This window comes from Vanessa atalanta, chromosome 29, assembly GCF_905147765.1.
Source record: "Vanessa atalanta chromosome 29, ilVanAtal1.2, whole genome shotgun sequence".
NCBI lineage: Eukaryota > Metazoa > Arthropoda > Insecta > Lepidoptera > Nymphalidae > Vanessa > Vanessa atalanta.
In genome coordinates this window covers 101,129-116,981 of record NC_061899.1, presented here as the reverse complement: position 1 = coordinate 116,981, position 15,853 = coordinate 101,129, and the positions used below count along the sequence as shown (strand labels likewise).

The 15,853-nt window shown below is 40.2% G+C and overlaps 1 protein-coding gene across 1 annotated transcript; it reads left to right on the top strand.

Moving 5' to 3' along the window:
* Window positions 1-552: 552 nt before the first annotated feature.
* On the top strand, window positions 553-13,087 carry LOC125075070 (SID1 transmembrane family member 1-like). Its single transcript, XM_047686647.1, has 18 exons — window positions 553-779; window positions 2,660-2,729; window positions 3,265-3,361; window positions 3,511-3,633; window positions 6,418-6,809; window positions 7,267-7,350; window positions 7,879-8,048; window positions 8,638-8,774; window positions 8,852-8,962; window positions 9,598-9,703; window positions 10,014-10,125; window positions 10,375-10,557; window positions 10,636-10,756; window positions 10,879-11,001; window positions 11,288-11,404; window positions 11,472-11,604; window positions 11,696-11,821; window positions 12,691-13,087. The coding sequence occupies exons 1-18, from the start codon at window positions 679-681 to the stop codon at window positions 12,944-12,946; spliced, it is 2,562 nt and encodes an 853-aa protein (XP_047542603.1). The 5' UTR covers window positions 553-678; the 3' UTR covers window positions 12,947-13,087.
* The last annotated feature ends 2,766 nt before the right edge of the window (window positions 13,088-15,853 follow it).

Genomic DNA, 15,853 nt, shown 5'->3' with positions numbered 1-15,853 from the left:
TAGCTTTTGAGTTAAATGAGTTTTTCGACCTGACCTAGAGGTGCTATCTTAAGCCATTCTAAAGCCAATCACTATCCATTGTTGGATATAGGGTTGCTAGCCGTTCTATAATATTTTGGGTGTATATATACGATCATTTTCGCCCTTTATTTCCGCTACTTCGGCATCGAAATGGCTAGAGTAGGAGACAGTCTTATAAATATAGCCGGATACATTTTTAATTTAATAAAGCGTATGATACTTTTTTGGAAACGAAATTTTAAGAGATTACCAATATATACTATGCAAGGAATAGAATGTTGTCAAATAGTTATATTAACATTTGAACAATATTTCCTCGCTTTGATATATAACTAACTAATACGTTTTTGTTCGTTTTAGAGTTTTCATATAAATTATTACATATTTTTGCGAGTAATGTATTTTTTCATAGCTTATTATTAAAAAAGCTACTATCGTCCGAATAGATGTGTGCAACCCTAGTCTGACCAGAGCATGCCATTCAGAATCACTAATGTCATATTTTCCTTGTCTTTGTTCTTTTGAGTTATTATTCTGACGTTTGTCACTGTCTAAAACAGTATTTTCCAAATGTTTAGTATTTAGTTAATTATTGCAAAACAAAAGTATTATTTCTATAATATTATACACAGACGACAGATGTATTGACATCACAAGATGAAGAGTTGTTGGTTGATAAAATTTGTATTTCTATTTTTAATTCCGTTCTCGGTTTGTCAAAGGATAAATGATGGAATAATATTTCACTACAATAACACGTAAGTTTGTTATAGTTTGATTATTTTTATTTTTCAGTAATTTCAGATTTTATTGAGTCTATAGTAGATATCTATAGTTATCTATCTAGATCTTTTTCCTTAAAACTTTTTGATTTAAATGTTACTTGTATAATATTTGATATTATAATAATAAACAAAACGTTTTTAAGTATCTTTTGTTTATTAGTCAAGTTTGGATGAAGTGTTTGATGAATATATTATTTTTATTTTAAATTAAAAAAAAAATAGCAGATAGTCCACCTCAGACCAAATAGCCTGATTATATGTAGATACAGATATTCTACTAGATACACTTTATTGTGTAGGTCTTAGAACCATAACCTGAGCCGAGATGGCCCAGTGGCTAGAACGCGTGCATCTTAACCGATGATTTCGGGTTCAAACCCAGGCAGGCACTGCTGAAATTTCATGTGCTTAAATTGTGTTTATAATTCATCTCGTGCTCAGCGGTGAAGGTTAAACATCGTGAGGAAACCTGCATGTGTCTAATTTCAACGAAATTCTGCCACATGTGTATTCCGCCAACCCGCATTGGAGCAGCGTGGTGGAATATGCTCCAAACCTTCTCCTCAAAGGGAGAGGAGGCCTTTATCCCAGCAGTGGGACACTTACGGGCTGCTAATGCTAATGCTAGAACCGTAATAACTTAATGGTTGTTCCTTTTATGTATATCTCTACTGGCTCACCATTAAAACACCAACATATTAGAATACATTATTTGTTACTTTTATTATATAGTTTAATTATATTATTTATAACATTTTAATAATAATAATATAATATTTGTAACAAAAAAAAAATGATTGATCATTTCCCAATAAACAAAGAAAAAATAAACAGAGTTCCTTGACACTATTTGTACAGATAAACACATAAACACATAGATAACTTTATTCATTATATTAATAACTATGCCACAGTAGATAAACATTTTAAACATAAAATTGCAGAGTAACTACTTGCAAATGAACCATACATATATATTTAAATAGTTTTGATAGTTTTACTAAAGTTCTTTGAGGAAGATAGTATGGACTTGTCCTTCCTGTTTGTAATAACTCAATTACTGTTTAATTTAGAACCTTGTAATTAATGTACTTATTATCTACAACATAGTTCTAAAGTGGACACATATAGTTTATTGCATTAGAAGGAAGAATGAACATAAAAAAAGCTTAGATTTACATTTTGATGCCATCGGGTAACAGCTCAGCTATATTGTACAGAACTAACAGTATTTGATTAATATATCTTTAATTATCCAGTTAATTAATTACATTAAGTTTAATTCTATTTTAGAAGTTCTGATAACAGCTTCTCTGGCTTCCTAAACACCATTTTTATGCAAATCCATACTGTATATCATAGATTATTCAAGCTTCATCAATGACATTGCATCAATTCAATATCAAATGTTGTTTATATAATATCTAAATTTCAATTATATACTGTTTTAAGTCAGTGAAAATAATACAGTGTTTTTATATAATGCTTTATTCATGTGCAATCACATCAATTCCAATAAAGTAGAGTTAGTAAAAAGGAACTAAAGATTATTCTTAGATCCTCTGTACTTTTAGGTCTTGTTAAACTATGCAATGGATTTTAATGTGGTTTTTATCAATAAAAATAATGATTCAAGAGGAAGTTTTATGAATATAGTATAAGTATATTCTAGTAGAGAAAAGCCGAGAATTTCAACTATCCTAGCCAGAAAAAAAATATTCATTCATTCTAAAAGTTGTATATTAGTGAGCGAGTCTTATTGTACCTGCGAGGACGTGAAGCTAGTCTTATATATGGAATAATATTGATTCCCTGTTTGTTTGTGTTTTAAGTGATTTATTTTTATTTCACAGATACAAATATAATGTTCCGTACACAATAGAAGTCAGTAAGAATACAGAATTTATTATGGAATTTGGTGGCGTAAGTATTGCCTAATATTATTAATTATTTTAACTTATCAACCTACAATGAATACCAAGAATACTGAAGGTTAGCTTAGGACATTATTGTAGTCTCCGATCGTGTACGCTGTTAAAAATGTAGTTTTGGATATAATAATGCCTACCTAGTTGCTATTTTTCGATAGTAGGCACCATGTTAACATGGGCGACCTGGCTAAGCCAATCTAGTGGCTTGTTTATGATGATGTTGTTCTCATCAATTTTAACCACGGTGGCCAATCTTCAGGGACACTGAACAACTGAACTGAACACAGGACATATTATAATGCACAAGTGTAGGCACAACCACAGGTGCACTATCTATTATTATCTATTATCCCCCACTCTCATAATCCGCAATGGGACCGCAAATCGGACACAAAATATTCGCATTATAATTGTTTTGTGCTGTGATACTAACTCGGTTTCCAACCGGTCACTTTGGTTAAGTTTCATGTGTTCAAACCACTGGACCCCGTCGGCTCATACATTAAAATGAATTACATTTATTTTAGGATGTGGAAGCCTACGACACGCCAGCCAGAGTGACGGTGGCGAGTGACTTCGCCAACCGTACATACCCGCTGTTCATAACGGCGAGACAGCAGAAAGGTGAGCGTTTATCACGTTTTCAGGGATACATAAAAGTTACATGACCTAACCTAACATCTGAATTACCCTTTCCCTTCTCCTACCTTATAAAATAATAAATATTCCAATTCTATATGATATTGATATGACATGGTGTAATAATTTTCCAGGTGTATTCTCCTGGCAGCTGCCCATGCTGGTGCAGACGCCGGACACGCTGGAACAGTTCACCAACATATCCAGGACACTGTGCCCTCATAACAACATCTTCTCAGAGGATCAGGACACATGTGGTGAGTTCTAGGCCTAAATAAATTATGTTTTATTTTTGTTACATGCTATGTATGTATGGAATGTAGTAGGGTGATGGACCCAACTATTGGCACCTATTGACAAGACATTTAAATTGTCTTTTCAAACATAAATAACAGATGTCTTTATTGAGCGTTCACATTTTTGATTAAGTTATGTATATTACGAAAAGTAGGAATTCCTTGATTAATTTTGTTGATTGTGTATGTAATGTTTTTGATTTTTCGCCGTGGTGCTGATTTGTTGGGCCCGTCACTTTATGTGAAATAAAAATACACATATTTTATAAAAAAAATATCTTAAAAGAAAATCTACGTAGTAATCTGGTTATAACTAAACATAAATTGGGACTCTGAATCGATATTAAAATTTAGTCATTTTGAGAATATTGGCTCCTATCAACGTCTGTCCTAGGTCCGGACCCTAAACCCGATCCAATGCTAAAGTACGACATCTTTATTGAAACTATGTCGAATGTTTATACAATTTTTGAGTCAGTTTATAAATTGTCTACTCCATATGTAATTTGTATAATTTGGTCGGTTTGTGTGAATTTTCTAATGCTTATTTTGTTTTGTTTTTTGTTCACGCTTTCTATAGTAAATGGAAACCGGATTAGGGTCTACTGTGGCCCTTTGATACGTAAATAAGTTTTTATATATATCTTTATATTTATATCGTCGTCGTGGAGCGAAAATTTTCTATTTCATTGACGAAATTGACTTCTCATCTCACGCATAACGAATGCGAATCAGCTTCTGAAACGCTGATTACAATCAAATTAACTAATTAGGGTTATATGCAAGTAGGTAAAACCCACTCATCATATACCGCCAAAGAGCAATATTTAGTATTGTTGTGTTCTTATTTGAAGGTTGAGTAAGCCAGTGTAACTACAAGCACAAAGGCCCAAAATATTACTTTTAAAGGCGATGTAAGAGATGGTTAAAGTTGCACAACGTCTATTTGTGGTGGTGATCACTTACCTGGTAGCCATTGTTAGTCTACTAAACTATTTACAGTAAAATAACTATAGGCGTCAAATGACCTTATAGTGAACAGTATTACGACAGATACTCAATCTGACTTTCTGAGTTAAACTTCGTGGCGTGACGTATATCGTTCGTTACGCTTAACAACCTAACACCGAAGCCGAAGGGCGAAACCGCGTACAACGTTACTTTCAGTTAGTCAGTCACTGTTAGTAAATTTTCGCTCTTTTGAAACGATATAATTGTTATTGTTTGTATAAGTTTTTATTATTAATTTTTGGCTTATATTTTTAATTATAATTTGCTGTTTTTTTTAATCAATATAAAATAGGTTCATACGTAAAGCTTTTTACACACATTCATGCCAATATCGCTTTAGTAATGATAGCTAAAGCTCAGTGCACGTTTCACGTCACGTCAGTCATGGAACGATGATGATTATTTTATAGTGTTTATTAAAAAAGTGCGAATTCCACATCATTGTTTTGTGACTAAGCTATATTTGTGTCGGTGCTACACTATACCGCTTATACCTTTATTTGAGTGAGCAACGGTCTTTACAGGCACAAAATACATAACAACATAAGCGAATACACAACTATTTTAAACTGAACTTAATTCAACAGCTACTATTACTAATACAAGGAGTCAATCATAGGGGATACTTACCTTGTCACCCTGTTTTATTGATTCCGTGGTTATTTATATATTATAAATTAAATTATTTTCTCTCACACAAGTCTTGTTTATAAATAAATTTATAATCGCAATCATGAAATAAATTAATACATATAATGATTAATTTCTAATAAGACAAAAATAAATAAGCTATGAGCACAAAACGAAGATTCAATCAAACCTACTGTCTCATAGCTAGGTAAAATATTGCATGCGACATTGCCCTCCTGATAAAACTGATGAGAAATATTATAAATTTAATACATAATAACAAGTCAGACCTATTTGCTACTTTATACCAAGAATAATGTGATTTCTGGTATATTTGATTCCATCTTTACATCAGCCTTCAATAATCCAAGCTCCAGCCTCCCTTAAGTGGAGCCAAACCGACGCCTCGTCTGACTTCTAAATCCAGAGCTTCAATCTTTCACCGAGTCGTTCGTCATTAGTTTCTTGAGACATTCAAATAATTAATATTGATTGTTAAACCCGGCTTTCAATGTAAGGATTTGAAGTATTTACGTATTCATTAGAACATATATTTGCCTCTATATTGGTTCATATTACGAACAGCAGTAATTGTGATGGTGGCAAGTGGTCGCCGAACACTGCCACTACATGAAGACGCTGCCCCAATATATGTCGTTATCACTTGCGTATGTAATTGGTGCCTCCCTACAGCAACACAGAGTAGATATGTTTGGTGGAATAATTGATAAATCCCTGGTATAGTAATTGTTTTGGGGTTTCCTGAATAATTTTTAGTAATCTGGAGCTGGAAGTCGGTAGTGTTACACTTTTGTTTCTCTTAATCGTCCTAAAAATATTAGTCCTGTGCTTGATCTCTGTCTGTGTGTCGGTTGCCGTCTTAAGTAGAGAATGTCTGTGTTTGCACACACGCCTGTAATGTATATCTCATGCTTAGTCGGCCAGTCTTCGAAATTTGCCAGGTTATGATTGGTCAGGATGAACCGATAATGTCACATCGTGCACCACACATTCATAAACATAAATGCGTTAGTTTTCGTTGCAAATTATTTCAAGTTTAGTTTTTGCTTCAATGAAAATAATATTGAATATTATTTGTTTCAGAAATAACAAATTTGAACACGCCCATAGTTCACCTGACCTCGTCGTCTCCCGATCCAATAAAAGTGACGATTGTGGTGCAGACTGTAGAGAATTTTTACATAAAAATGAACACGGTAGTCAATATGACGAGCACGCCGAGTCAGCCCAAGTACTACTTCTACCCGTTCGACCAGGGACCCAACAAAGTCGTGGATCTGGACTCACAGAGCATAAAAAAGAAGTTCATTTGTAATAAGGAGTTGGATACGAACGAGAAGGTGACCCTGGACAGGTACATGCTGAGGAGGAACCTGAGGACAGACTACGGCTGGCTGTCGAAGCCGAAGAGTGTCATCGTCATGATAGAATCGGATGATGACATTTGCGCCGTCGTATCGATACAAAATTTCTCGGTGAGATTATATTTGACTCTAAGCATCTCTCCTCTTCATTGCGTTTATTTTCTTACCTCAGTGCAACCGAGAAAGTCGAGATTTCTCAGTGGTTAGAAGAAGGCGTGCGTCTTAACTGATGATTGCGTTTTCAAAGTCAGGCAAGCACTACTGAATTTTCATGTGCTTTTTTGAATTTGTGCTCGGTGAAGGAAAACATCGTAAGGACAACCAGCATGTGTCTAATCTCATTGAAATTCGGCCACATGTGTATCCACTAATCAGCACTGGAGGATCCCATAACAAAAAGTATAAACGTTGTCTCACTTATATGTTTTAAATTCAATAGATTTTTAATAAGTAGACCGTCGGTTTGCTTCGAAATCAAAAGTATCATTGAAATTGCTTCAAATTCTCCCTAACGGTGTAGTAGTATAGCGACTAACCCTCCAAGATGCTCACCCCCGCGTGTCCGCAGTGCCCCGTGTTCGACAACGAGCGGGACATCCTGTACGACGGCTACTACCTGACCATGACGAGGCGCGGCGGCATCACGCTCACGGTGAGCCTACCCGCCAGTGGACGTAGACTTCTGATTCCTAAAGCCTATTATTATATTTAATTATATACATATTTATGTTCTTGGTGGTAGGAGTTTGTGCAAGCCCGTCTGGGTAGGAATCATCCACTCATCAGATATTCTCACGCCAAACAGCGGTACTCAGTACTGTTGTGTTCCGATATGAATGTTGAGTGAGCTGGTGTAACTACAGGCACAAGGGATATAACATCTTAGTTTCGAAGGTTGGTGGAGCATTGGTGACGTAAGAAATGGTTAATATTTCTTACAGAGCCATTGTCTATGGGCGGTGGTGACCACTTACCATCAGATGGGCAATTTGCACATCAACCAACCTATATCATAAAAAATAAAATAAAAATACACTTCTCCATTTGTGCGCTACAAATTCAATCCCTCCCCTTTGCTAGACCAAGTATCTTGTGAACGCACGTCGGTAGGTAAGTGATTGTTGTATTATTAACCTGAAGTTGAGTACAAAATGAAATCGTATTCACAATTGGTTTACAGCAAGACACATTTCCGCTGGGCTTCTACATCGTGTTCATAGTGAAGACATCGGACGACGACTGCACCGGCTCCGTCGCCACGAACGACACGTTGCCGAAAATGGCGCAGTACTTCGGCTGGGAGGACAACGTCAGCGTCGACACTAACGACGGAAGAGTCAAGAGGTTTAGGTGAGAGAGTAGGCGTATTCAATTTGTGTTTAAAACTCTCGTTGTCCTGGTAGGTGGTGCCAAAAAATGGCTGTCTTGCACGAATCGCAAGGGCTATGAGATCGTTTTGGCATAACACTTCAGAGGATCATCTCGTGTGGTGTATTGCGCAAACGTAAAGGACTCATCAATGAGTAGAAATTTCATGAGCTTTACGGCAGTGTTAGTGACGCCTGAGAACCCACGGCCCAGTCGAAAAGTCGCATGTCGTTGGAGGGAACAGGGTGATGTCTCAGCCCTTTTGGGCCTTCAGATATCCCGATCTTTCCTCTCCTTCCAGACCGTCAGTCTAATCAATGGAGTAGACCAGGCTTTCGTACTATGTAGAAGTACCAGGAACTGCACGTATGGTACCACGGTTTTCTCAATCGTTCGCTACGTTCGGCAGTTCTTTGACTCCCACAGTCAGCCATGGAGCCGGCCGTCAACATCTGCTAAACTATTTGTCTCGCAATCATAAAAGCACACTGAGCGCGACCCGAACGATCGGGCCGCTGCGATCGAGTGTGACTGTCGCTCATTTTAACGCGAAGAATAACTTTCGTTTCAGTTTCAAAATAATCCAGACGATATCGTACCAGGAGTACTTCATAGCGGCCGGCGCGGCGCTCGGCTTCTTCCTGTCCTTCTACGTGCTGTTCGTGGTGGCCGTGCTGTGCCAGCGGTACCGCCCGCGCGACCGCCCAGGTGACGCTACTATGACCCCCTCCCCCCGCGTGACCACTCGCCCCCCGCCGCCAGCTAACGTGGCGTTGTGTCCGCAGAGCGGCTGATCGCGCCCCCCAGTCCGCGCGAGGGGGGCGACGCGCGCGTGCGCAGGCGGCGCGCGGTCAACGACTCCAGCGGCAGCTCCGCGCACGCGTCGCACCGCGGAGGTACGCACGCACGCACGCACTACTCACGGTACAGTCTAGCTAGAGCAGCTATCAGCCAAAGGCCACGAGCTCGGGTCGTTAACAGACATTCTTAGTCTACAACATATACAACGACCCGATCTCTGTGTACGCGATTTCCTTCTCTTGAAATACGAAATGAACTCTCATTTCGTTTCTCGTGTAATTAACACATCTGTTCTGCTCTCGCAACCACAACCGACTAAACTTTATATTGTGTATATAATTTATTATTGATATCATTATTAAGTTTTAGTTCTATTTGATATTAGCGCCATGTATTCTTTCCTTAACTGAAGGTTCGCTGGAAGAGAATACCGCTTGATGTGAAATCTTTGCCTTCGCGTTAAAGTTAAAAAAATATCTACCTATGATTTTCCCTGTTGTGATGTGTGCCCTCTAAATCCAACTGCCGGTTTAAGTCTATCTTTCCTTTTAGGCCCCAATGTTTACCTATTTGAGCTCATTCCACTAGGCTCGCTCTATGGCTAACAATTAACGCAAATTAGTATGACGGTCACTATCACAAGTCTAATCGGCAAATAAGAGGAGTCTCCGCGAGATGGCGCTAGTTAACTTAGATTGTTGTACTTAAATTGACTCGCACCACGGAACAGACGGCAGCTCGTCGTCGGACACGGACACGGAGCTGTCGGCCGGCGCCGCGGACGGCGACCGGGACGTGTGTCTGCAGGGGAAGCTGTGCGTCGCCAACCTGTCCAGGCAAGCCTTTAAAACTATTCTAACTTCAATACTCAATTGACATTTTACCTTTAATTATTAAGTTTGATTCATTTAATTAATGATTACACCTCGTAAGACATCTCGTATCGTCAACAAGGTGAGTAAAATGTCAAATGTTTATTCCTAAGGAAAAATCTTCTTGTATACAGTCTGTACTGAACATAGCACTGCACTCCACGTAAAGATAAAACAACTTTGACTTTGAAATGTCGAGATCTCGTATAGCAGTCTATAGTATTCATTATGGACTGCGGTCGCCTGTAACCCCCCAAACCCCCCACACCCCCAGGTGCCGGCCGCGCGTGCTGTCGGCGCGCTCGCGACTGTACCTGTGGAACGTGCTGACGGTGGCCGTGTTCTACACGCTGCCCGTCATACAGCTCGTCGTCACCTACCAGCGGGTGAGCCCCCTCCTCTTCTTTCCGCCGGTTCCGGAGCCCGAACTCCGTCCCATCGGGTTATGAAAGACTTAGGTTACAGAATAGAGAACGTTCTCATTTACTCGACACTTGCGATCGTTGACTAATCGTAAAAGATCAATTTTATCTGAAAGTTTTTATTGGCAAGCAATTCATGTTACAACCGTGGTATCGTAGCTTACACAGATATATATCATGCTGTATAGTAAGGAGATTCATTGTCGGTCGCAGCTGCTCAACCAGTCGGGCAACCAGGACCTGTGCTACTTCAACTTCCTGTGCGCGCACCCGCTGCTGGCGCTGTCAGACTTCAACCACGTGTACTCCAACCTGGGCTACGTGCTGCTCGGGACGCTGTTCGTGGCGCAGGTGTGGCGCCGGCAGCGCGCGCACGAGCGCCGCACGCAGCAGCAGGTGGGTGGCGCGCGGGGGGGGGGGGGGTCGACTCGTGGGTGAATCGAATACGAGTACAAGCATATCTTCAAACCTCAGAAGGAGCTCGGCATCCCGCAACACTTCGGGCTGCTGTACGCGATGGGCATCGCGCTGGTGAGCGAGGGGCTGCTGTCGGCCGCCTACCACGTGTGTCCCAACAGCATGAACTTCCAGTTCGGTGAGCCGCACCGACTCCAACGCAATGACCGTTTCATTTCAGATTTATTTTTTTAATACATAATCAGATATATGCGTTCCTATTAATATATATATGTTCCGACTGTCGTGTGTGCTCGCCAGACACGTCGTTCATGTACGTGACGTCGGTGCTGTGCATGGTGCGGCTGTACCAGGCGAGGCACGCCGACGTCAACGCGCGCGCGCACGCCACCTTCGGCGTGCTCGCCCTCATCATATTCATCGGTACGCGCCGCGGCCGAGTGCTCATAAAGACTTAGTTCAAATCTTGTATTCAATTTGTAGTAAAGTTGAAATGTCCGAATCTAAAAAATTGGAACAATTTCATTTATAAACGTAATTTATAGTCATGGTCCTTCTAGCCGGATCGTCATGTATCGTTGAATATTTAATTTTTTTTAATATAATATTTGACTATTTATTGCTCTGTGCTTTTAAACTGTTTTTTTTTATATTGTGAAACTTTGGAACATTATCGTTTGAAAATCTAAAATATGCTGGAACGGCGCAGGGCTCGTCGGCGTCCTGAACGCAAACTTCTACTTCTGGGTGGCGTTCACCGGCCTGCACCTCGTCACGTGCCTCGTGATGACCTTCCAGATCTACTACCTGGGCAGGTTCCGACTGGGTGAGTAGCGCCGCGCGTGCGAGGCCCGCGAGGCGACGGTCACCGTCACCGGCCTTTGTGCCCGCAGGCGGCGACGTGGTGTGGCGCGCGGCGCGCTCGCTGTCGGCGCGGCCGCTGGCGGCGGTCACCCCCGCGCGCGCCGGCCGCTGCGTGCTGCTGCTGCTCGCCAACCTCGCCAACTGGGCGCTCGCCGCCTACGGGTACGCCCCCCCACCCCCGCACACACGCGCACACGCACACACGCACACACGCACACACGCCCGCCCGCGCTAACGAGCCGACCGGCCGCAGGTTGTCGCAGCACAGTCGCGACTTCGCGTCCCACCTGCTGCTGGTGCTCATGAGCAACCTGTTCCTGTACACGCTGTTCTACATCGTCATGAAGCTGTTGCACCGGGAGACCATCGCCTGGTACAGGTGAGAACTCTGAATACTTTTATAGCGCCAGACTTGTACTTTACTTACCTCCATAATGATTTATGCTTGGCCCGCGAATAAATCTTTATGAATCTTTGGAAGATGAAAGTGTGGAGTCATTTATTTATTCTAATCGTAGTATTACCTGAATATGTCCTTTCCGCAGGAGGGTTTTACTAGGGGCTGACGAATGTACGGGGTTCGGGGAAAATTAAAAAATGTTAAAATTAGCTGTGATTTGTCTGAGGCCTTTGATTGCTTGGAACAAATGAATGTATCATACAATCTAGAACTGTAAAGAGTATTACTTAACATTGTTATATTTTAGATACGAAATAAATATTAAAAAACAACAAATTTCCAACATAGTATATATAATAAAAATAAGTATCCCATAAGAGCAGGTGTTCCACTAGGATAAACTTTAGGTCCTTTTCTATTTTTGGAATAAACAATTTTTTTTTTTTTAAATTAACATGGTTATTGTTATTACTAACAGTATTTAAAACGGGATATTTGGAGCTCTCTCGCGAACAAGACATTCGTAGATAATGTCGAAATATCGAGCTCCACCAAATAAAAATAAAAAACATGGTAAATATCCCGTTTTAAATACTGTTAGGAATAAACAAATAAACTTCTTTTCTATATTAAAATCTGTTTGCTCCCGATAGTATTACTTTTTATAGGTGATAGATTCAATCCAATTGTAGCGATACAAATAATGCATGCACCATTGCACAATTCCTAACTGGTTACACTAGAATAAATTGTATTTACAATAGAAATAGAAAAAAGGCCAAGTCGGCATCTACTATCGACTGCAATGACTTGAAAGTCGTTAATGAGTTAATATTCTCGCGTCGCAGCTGGGTGTTCATCGCGCTGACGTACTCCGTGTGGTTCGGCTCCAGCTACTTCTACCTGGACCTGAACACCAACTGGGCGCTGAGCCCGGCGCAGTCGCGGCAGAGCAACCGCGTGTGCTCGCTGCTGCAGCTCTACGACTCGCACGACGCCTGGCACTTCCTGTCCGCCACCGCCATGTTCTTCTCCTTCAACATGTACCTCACCATCGACGACAACCTGCGCGACACGCCGCGCACCGACATCATGGTGTTCTAGCCCCGCGGCCTCGACCCCTCACCTCACTTACACGCAGTACGCACTGTACCTGTACGCAAGTGTCTCATCTAGCCATGGTTTCCTTCGACCACTTCGATCACGCGACCACGTCACGGCGAGTGAAGTGCGCTAGGGGTTAGTGTAGTGTTGTTCTGTGTCGTTGTGAACACGACGATAGTAACGAGAAAATTATAAAATGTTATCAGAAATACAAACGGCTAACGCAATTACTGTATTAAAATTAATTCATACAAATAGTCAAATATACGCAAACAATTTTAAATATTCTACTGATAGCGATAAAGCGCGTGAATATTTATCAGAAACGATTTAAAATCGAGGAATTATCGTTCAGCTTTTAGCATTGATATTTTTTATTTTACCAATAGTTCCAGGGCTCCGTACAGCTCGGTCTGTGTACGTTCTCGCTCGTTATTCTAACGCGTAAGAAAATATAATCACAGATACTCACTGGGCGCGCCCAGCACATTAAATTAATTACTTATTAATAAAATAAACTTGACTTGTATTGTTTTGCTGTCCCTACACCTCGCGTACACAGCCTCACGCACACACGCACACTCGCACACGAGCGCGCCGCAGCGACGCGGGCGCGGTCCGGGACTCGGGGTGCACTGTCTGGTTGCAGACAGCGGAGGCCTGAAGTGTTACTAGACCGCTAGTGGTTTCATCTCCTGACACTATGAGCACATTCGTTCCTTGCCTTCTTGAGTAAATAAAAGCCGTTCAGAGAGTAATATAATTATTTAATAAGTCATTATATTTGTGTTCCGAGTTAGCGGAGTGAGATGCACAAACAGCGAGGCGACTCGAGCGAGGCCCCGCGTCCTCGTGGCTTTGTTTTAATTGTGTTGCAGAACTAATATAGAAGGCTTTGTGTTGCAGAACTAATATAGAAGGCTCCCCGACACTAGTCACCGCGACAACAGCAGGGAGGATGGATTTATATTAGACTGATATCACATAAGAAATAATTTAATCACAGTTATGTTCCCGTAACTGACTCGTACGATCCTTTGCACTAACAGTGACGACTACTCATCTACAGACGTATTAACGCCACCGCAGCGAGAAAGTTTTGGGCTTAGAAAGTTCCAAAGTGTTGTAGTGGTTTCTTTTGATTATTTTGCTGGAAGGCACAGATTCGTTTTGATTGCGCAAAATTGCCACAAACCGATTTTGTTGAGGTTAATTTGGTATTGTCGGTCTTTCCACTAGAACGTTTTTGATGTGATAGCTTCTTACGGGAGGGTAAACCGCCTCGTTACGTAACGCGTTACGGCGCCGGTCTAACTGGCTTCCGTTTCTCTTACTCATGTTTAACTTAGATTAGTTAAAACTATGAACCGAGATGAACATGATTTTCTTTTTCAAGAATCCGAAGGCGCGAAGGTTCCGCACATGCCGTAGCGCCGAGAGCCACTTTGTTTTGAAATTGTTGATAAACAATCTAATAGTAAGGTTAGAATTACAATATTTATTTTTGTCAATTTACTAGGAACGGAGCATTTTAGTGACCTAACATATATTAGCAAATTTGCAGTTTTTTTGCTGCGGTGGCATTAATACGTGAGTACCTATTATACGAACAAATATTAATTAGATTGAATGGTTGAAATTTGAATGATTTGAATGAAATTAGACACTCGTTCTCGTGTCTTGTAATGTTTTATCACGAATAGAAAATAAAGCTCAACTATAACAATCCGAATACTAGTCCCGCGCTAGAACACCTCAAGGCGTTCCTTGTGTCGTTAGGTATTCACTCGGGTGCTCACGTGACCTGCTTACATTTTAGTAAATAATTATAAACTCGACTCATAATATAAGCTTGCAATACATTGTGATATTTATTTATTGAATTAGAAGTTCGACGGTTTCGTTCAGTAGGGAGTCGTTTGGAAGACATTTGTACGCGGCGGTGTCGACGTTATTATAAGAGGAAACCAAATATAATAATTGCGCAATTACTTCCGCTCCCCCGCTCCCCGCGCAGTCCCCTTAGACTTCAGCCGGCGTTAGCTTCGGTTAATAATTTCTGAATGAATAGTTCGTTTGACCAATTTTGACCCGCTAGTATTTATGTAACGATGTTAAAAATGTCTCGTGGCTAAGTTAATGAATGTGTTTGATTGTTTTGTGGTGTTCGGTCTTAAATCGCCGTATATATGATACATTTAATGTGTTGACGTCACATCCACATTGTATATGTTATTATAAATAATTATAATACTAATAATAAATATAGGAATGTTCGCTTTGTTTATTTTCATTTCAAGGTCGTAACACGTGAGATAGACTATGTGATGTATATTTTCATGTTAACTTAGTTGGCAATAAAATAATATTGTTTAACACGATTCATTCACGTTCCCTATTTAAATGGTTTTGACCGAACGAAGCAAGAATGGTTTTAATGAACAAATTAAAATGATCAGTCGATTAGATTGGATACTATTAATATTAAATTCCTTTTAATGATCGAATATTTCATATATTTATTTTTGGAACGAAGGTCTTTTACGCGGCTCGCAGTGAATGAACAGCGTTTCACCCCATTAGGCGACCCTCCCCTCTCTTTCTCTTTCGGTCAACACGGATCGACGTAACATTATTTCAACAGATATTTTGTTGTTGTTTTAATTTACAAAATACTTACTAACAATTTTAATTATTCTCAAACATTGTTTAATGGTTAATTTCTTTGTGTCTGTTGTTCTATACATAATATATATATATATATATATGTAACGACACCTCTCGTTTGATTGTGTATATGAAGTATACCAAAGATATTTGAGTTGAACGCGTTGAAGACGCTTCGCAGCGCTTATGAATACATAATAATTTATATTATTCAAATGTTTTAATTATCTGTAGACAGAC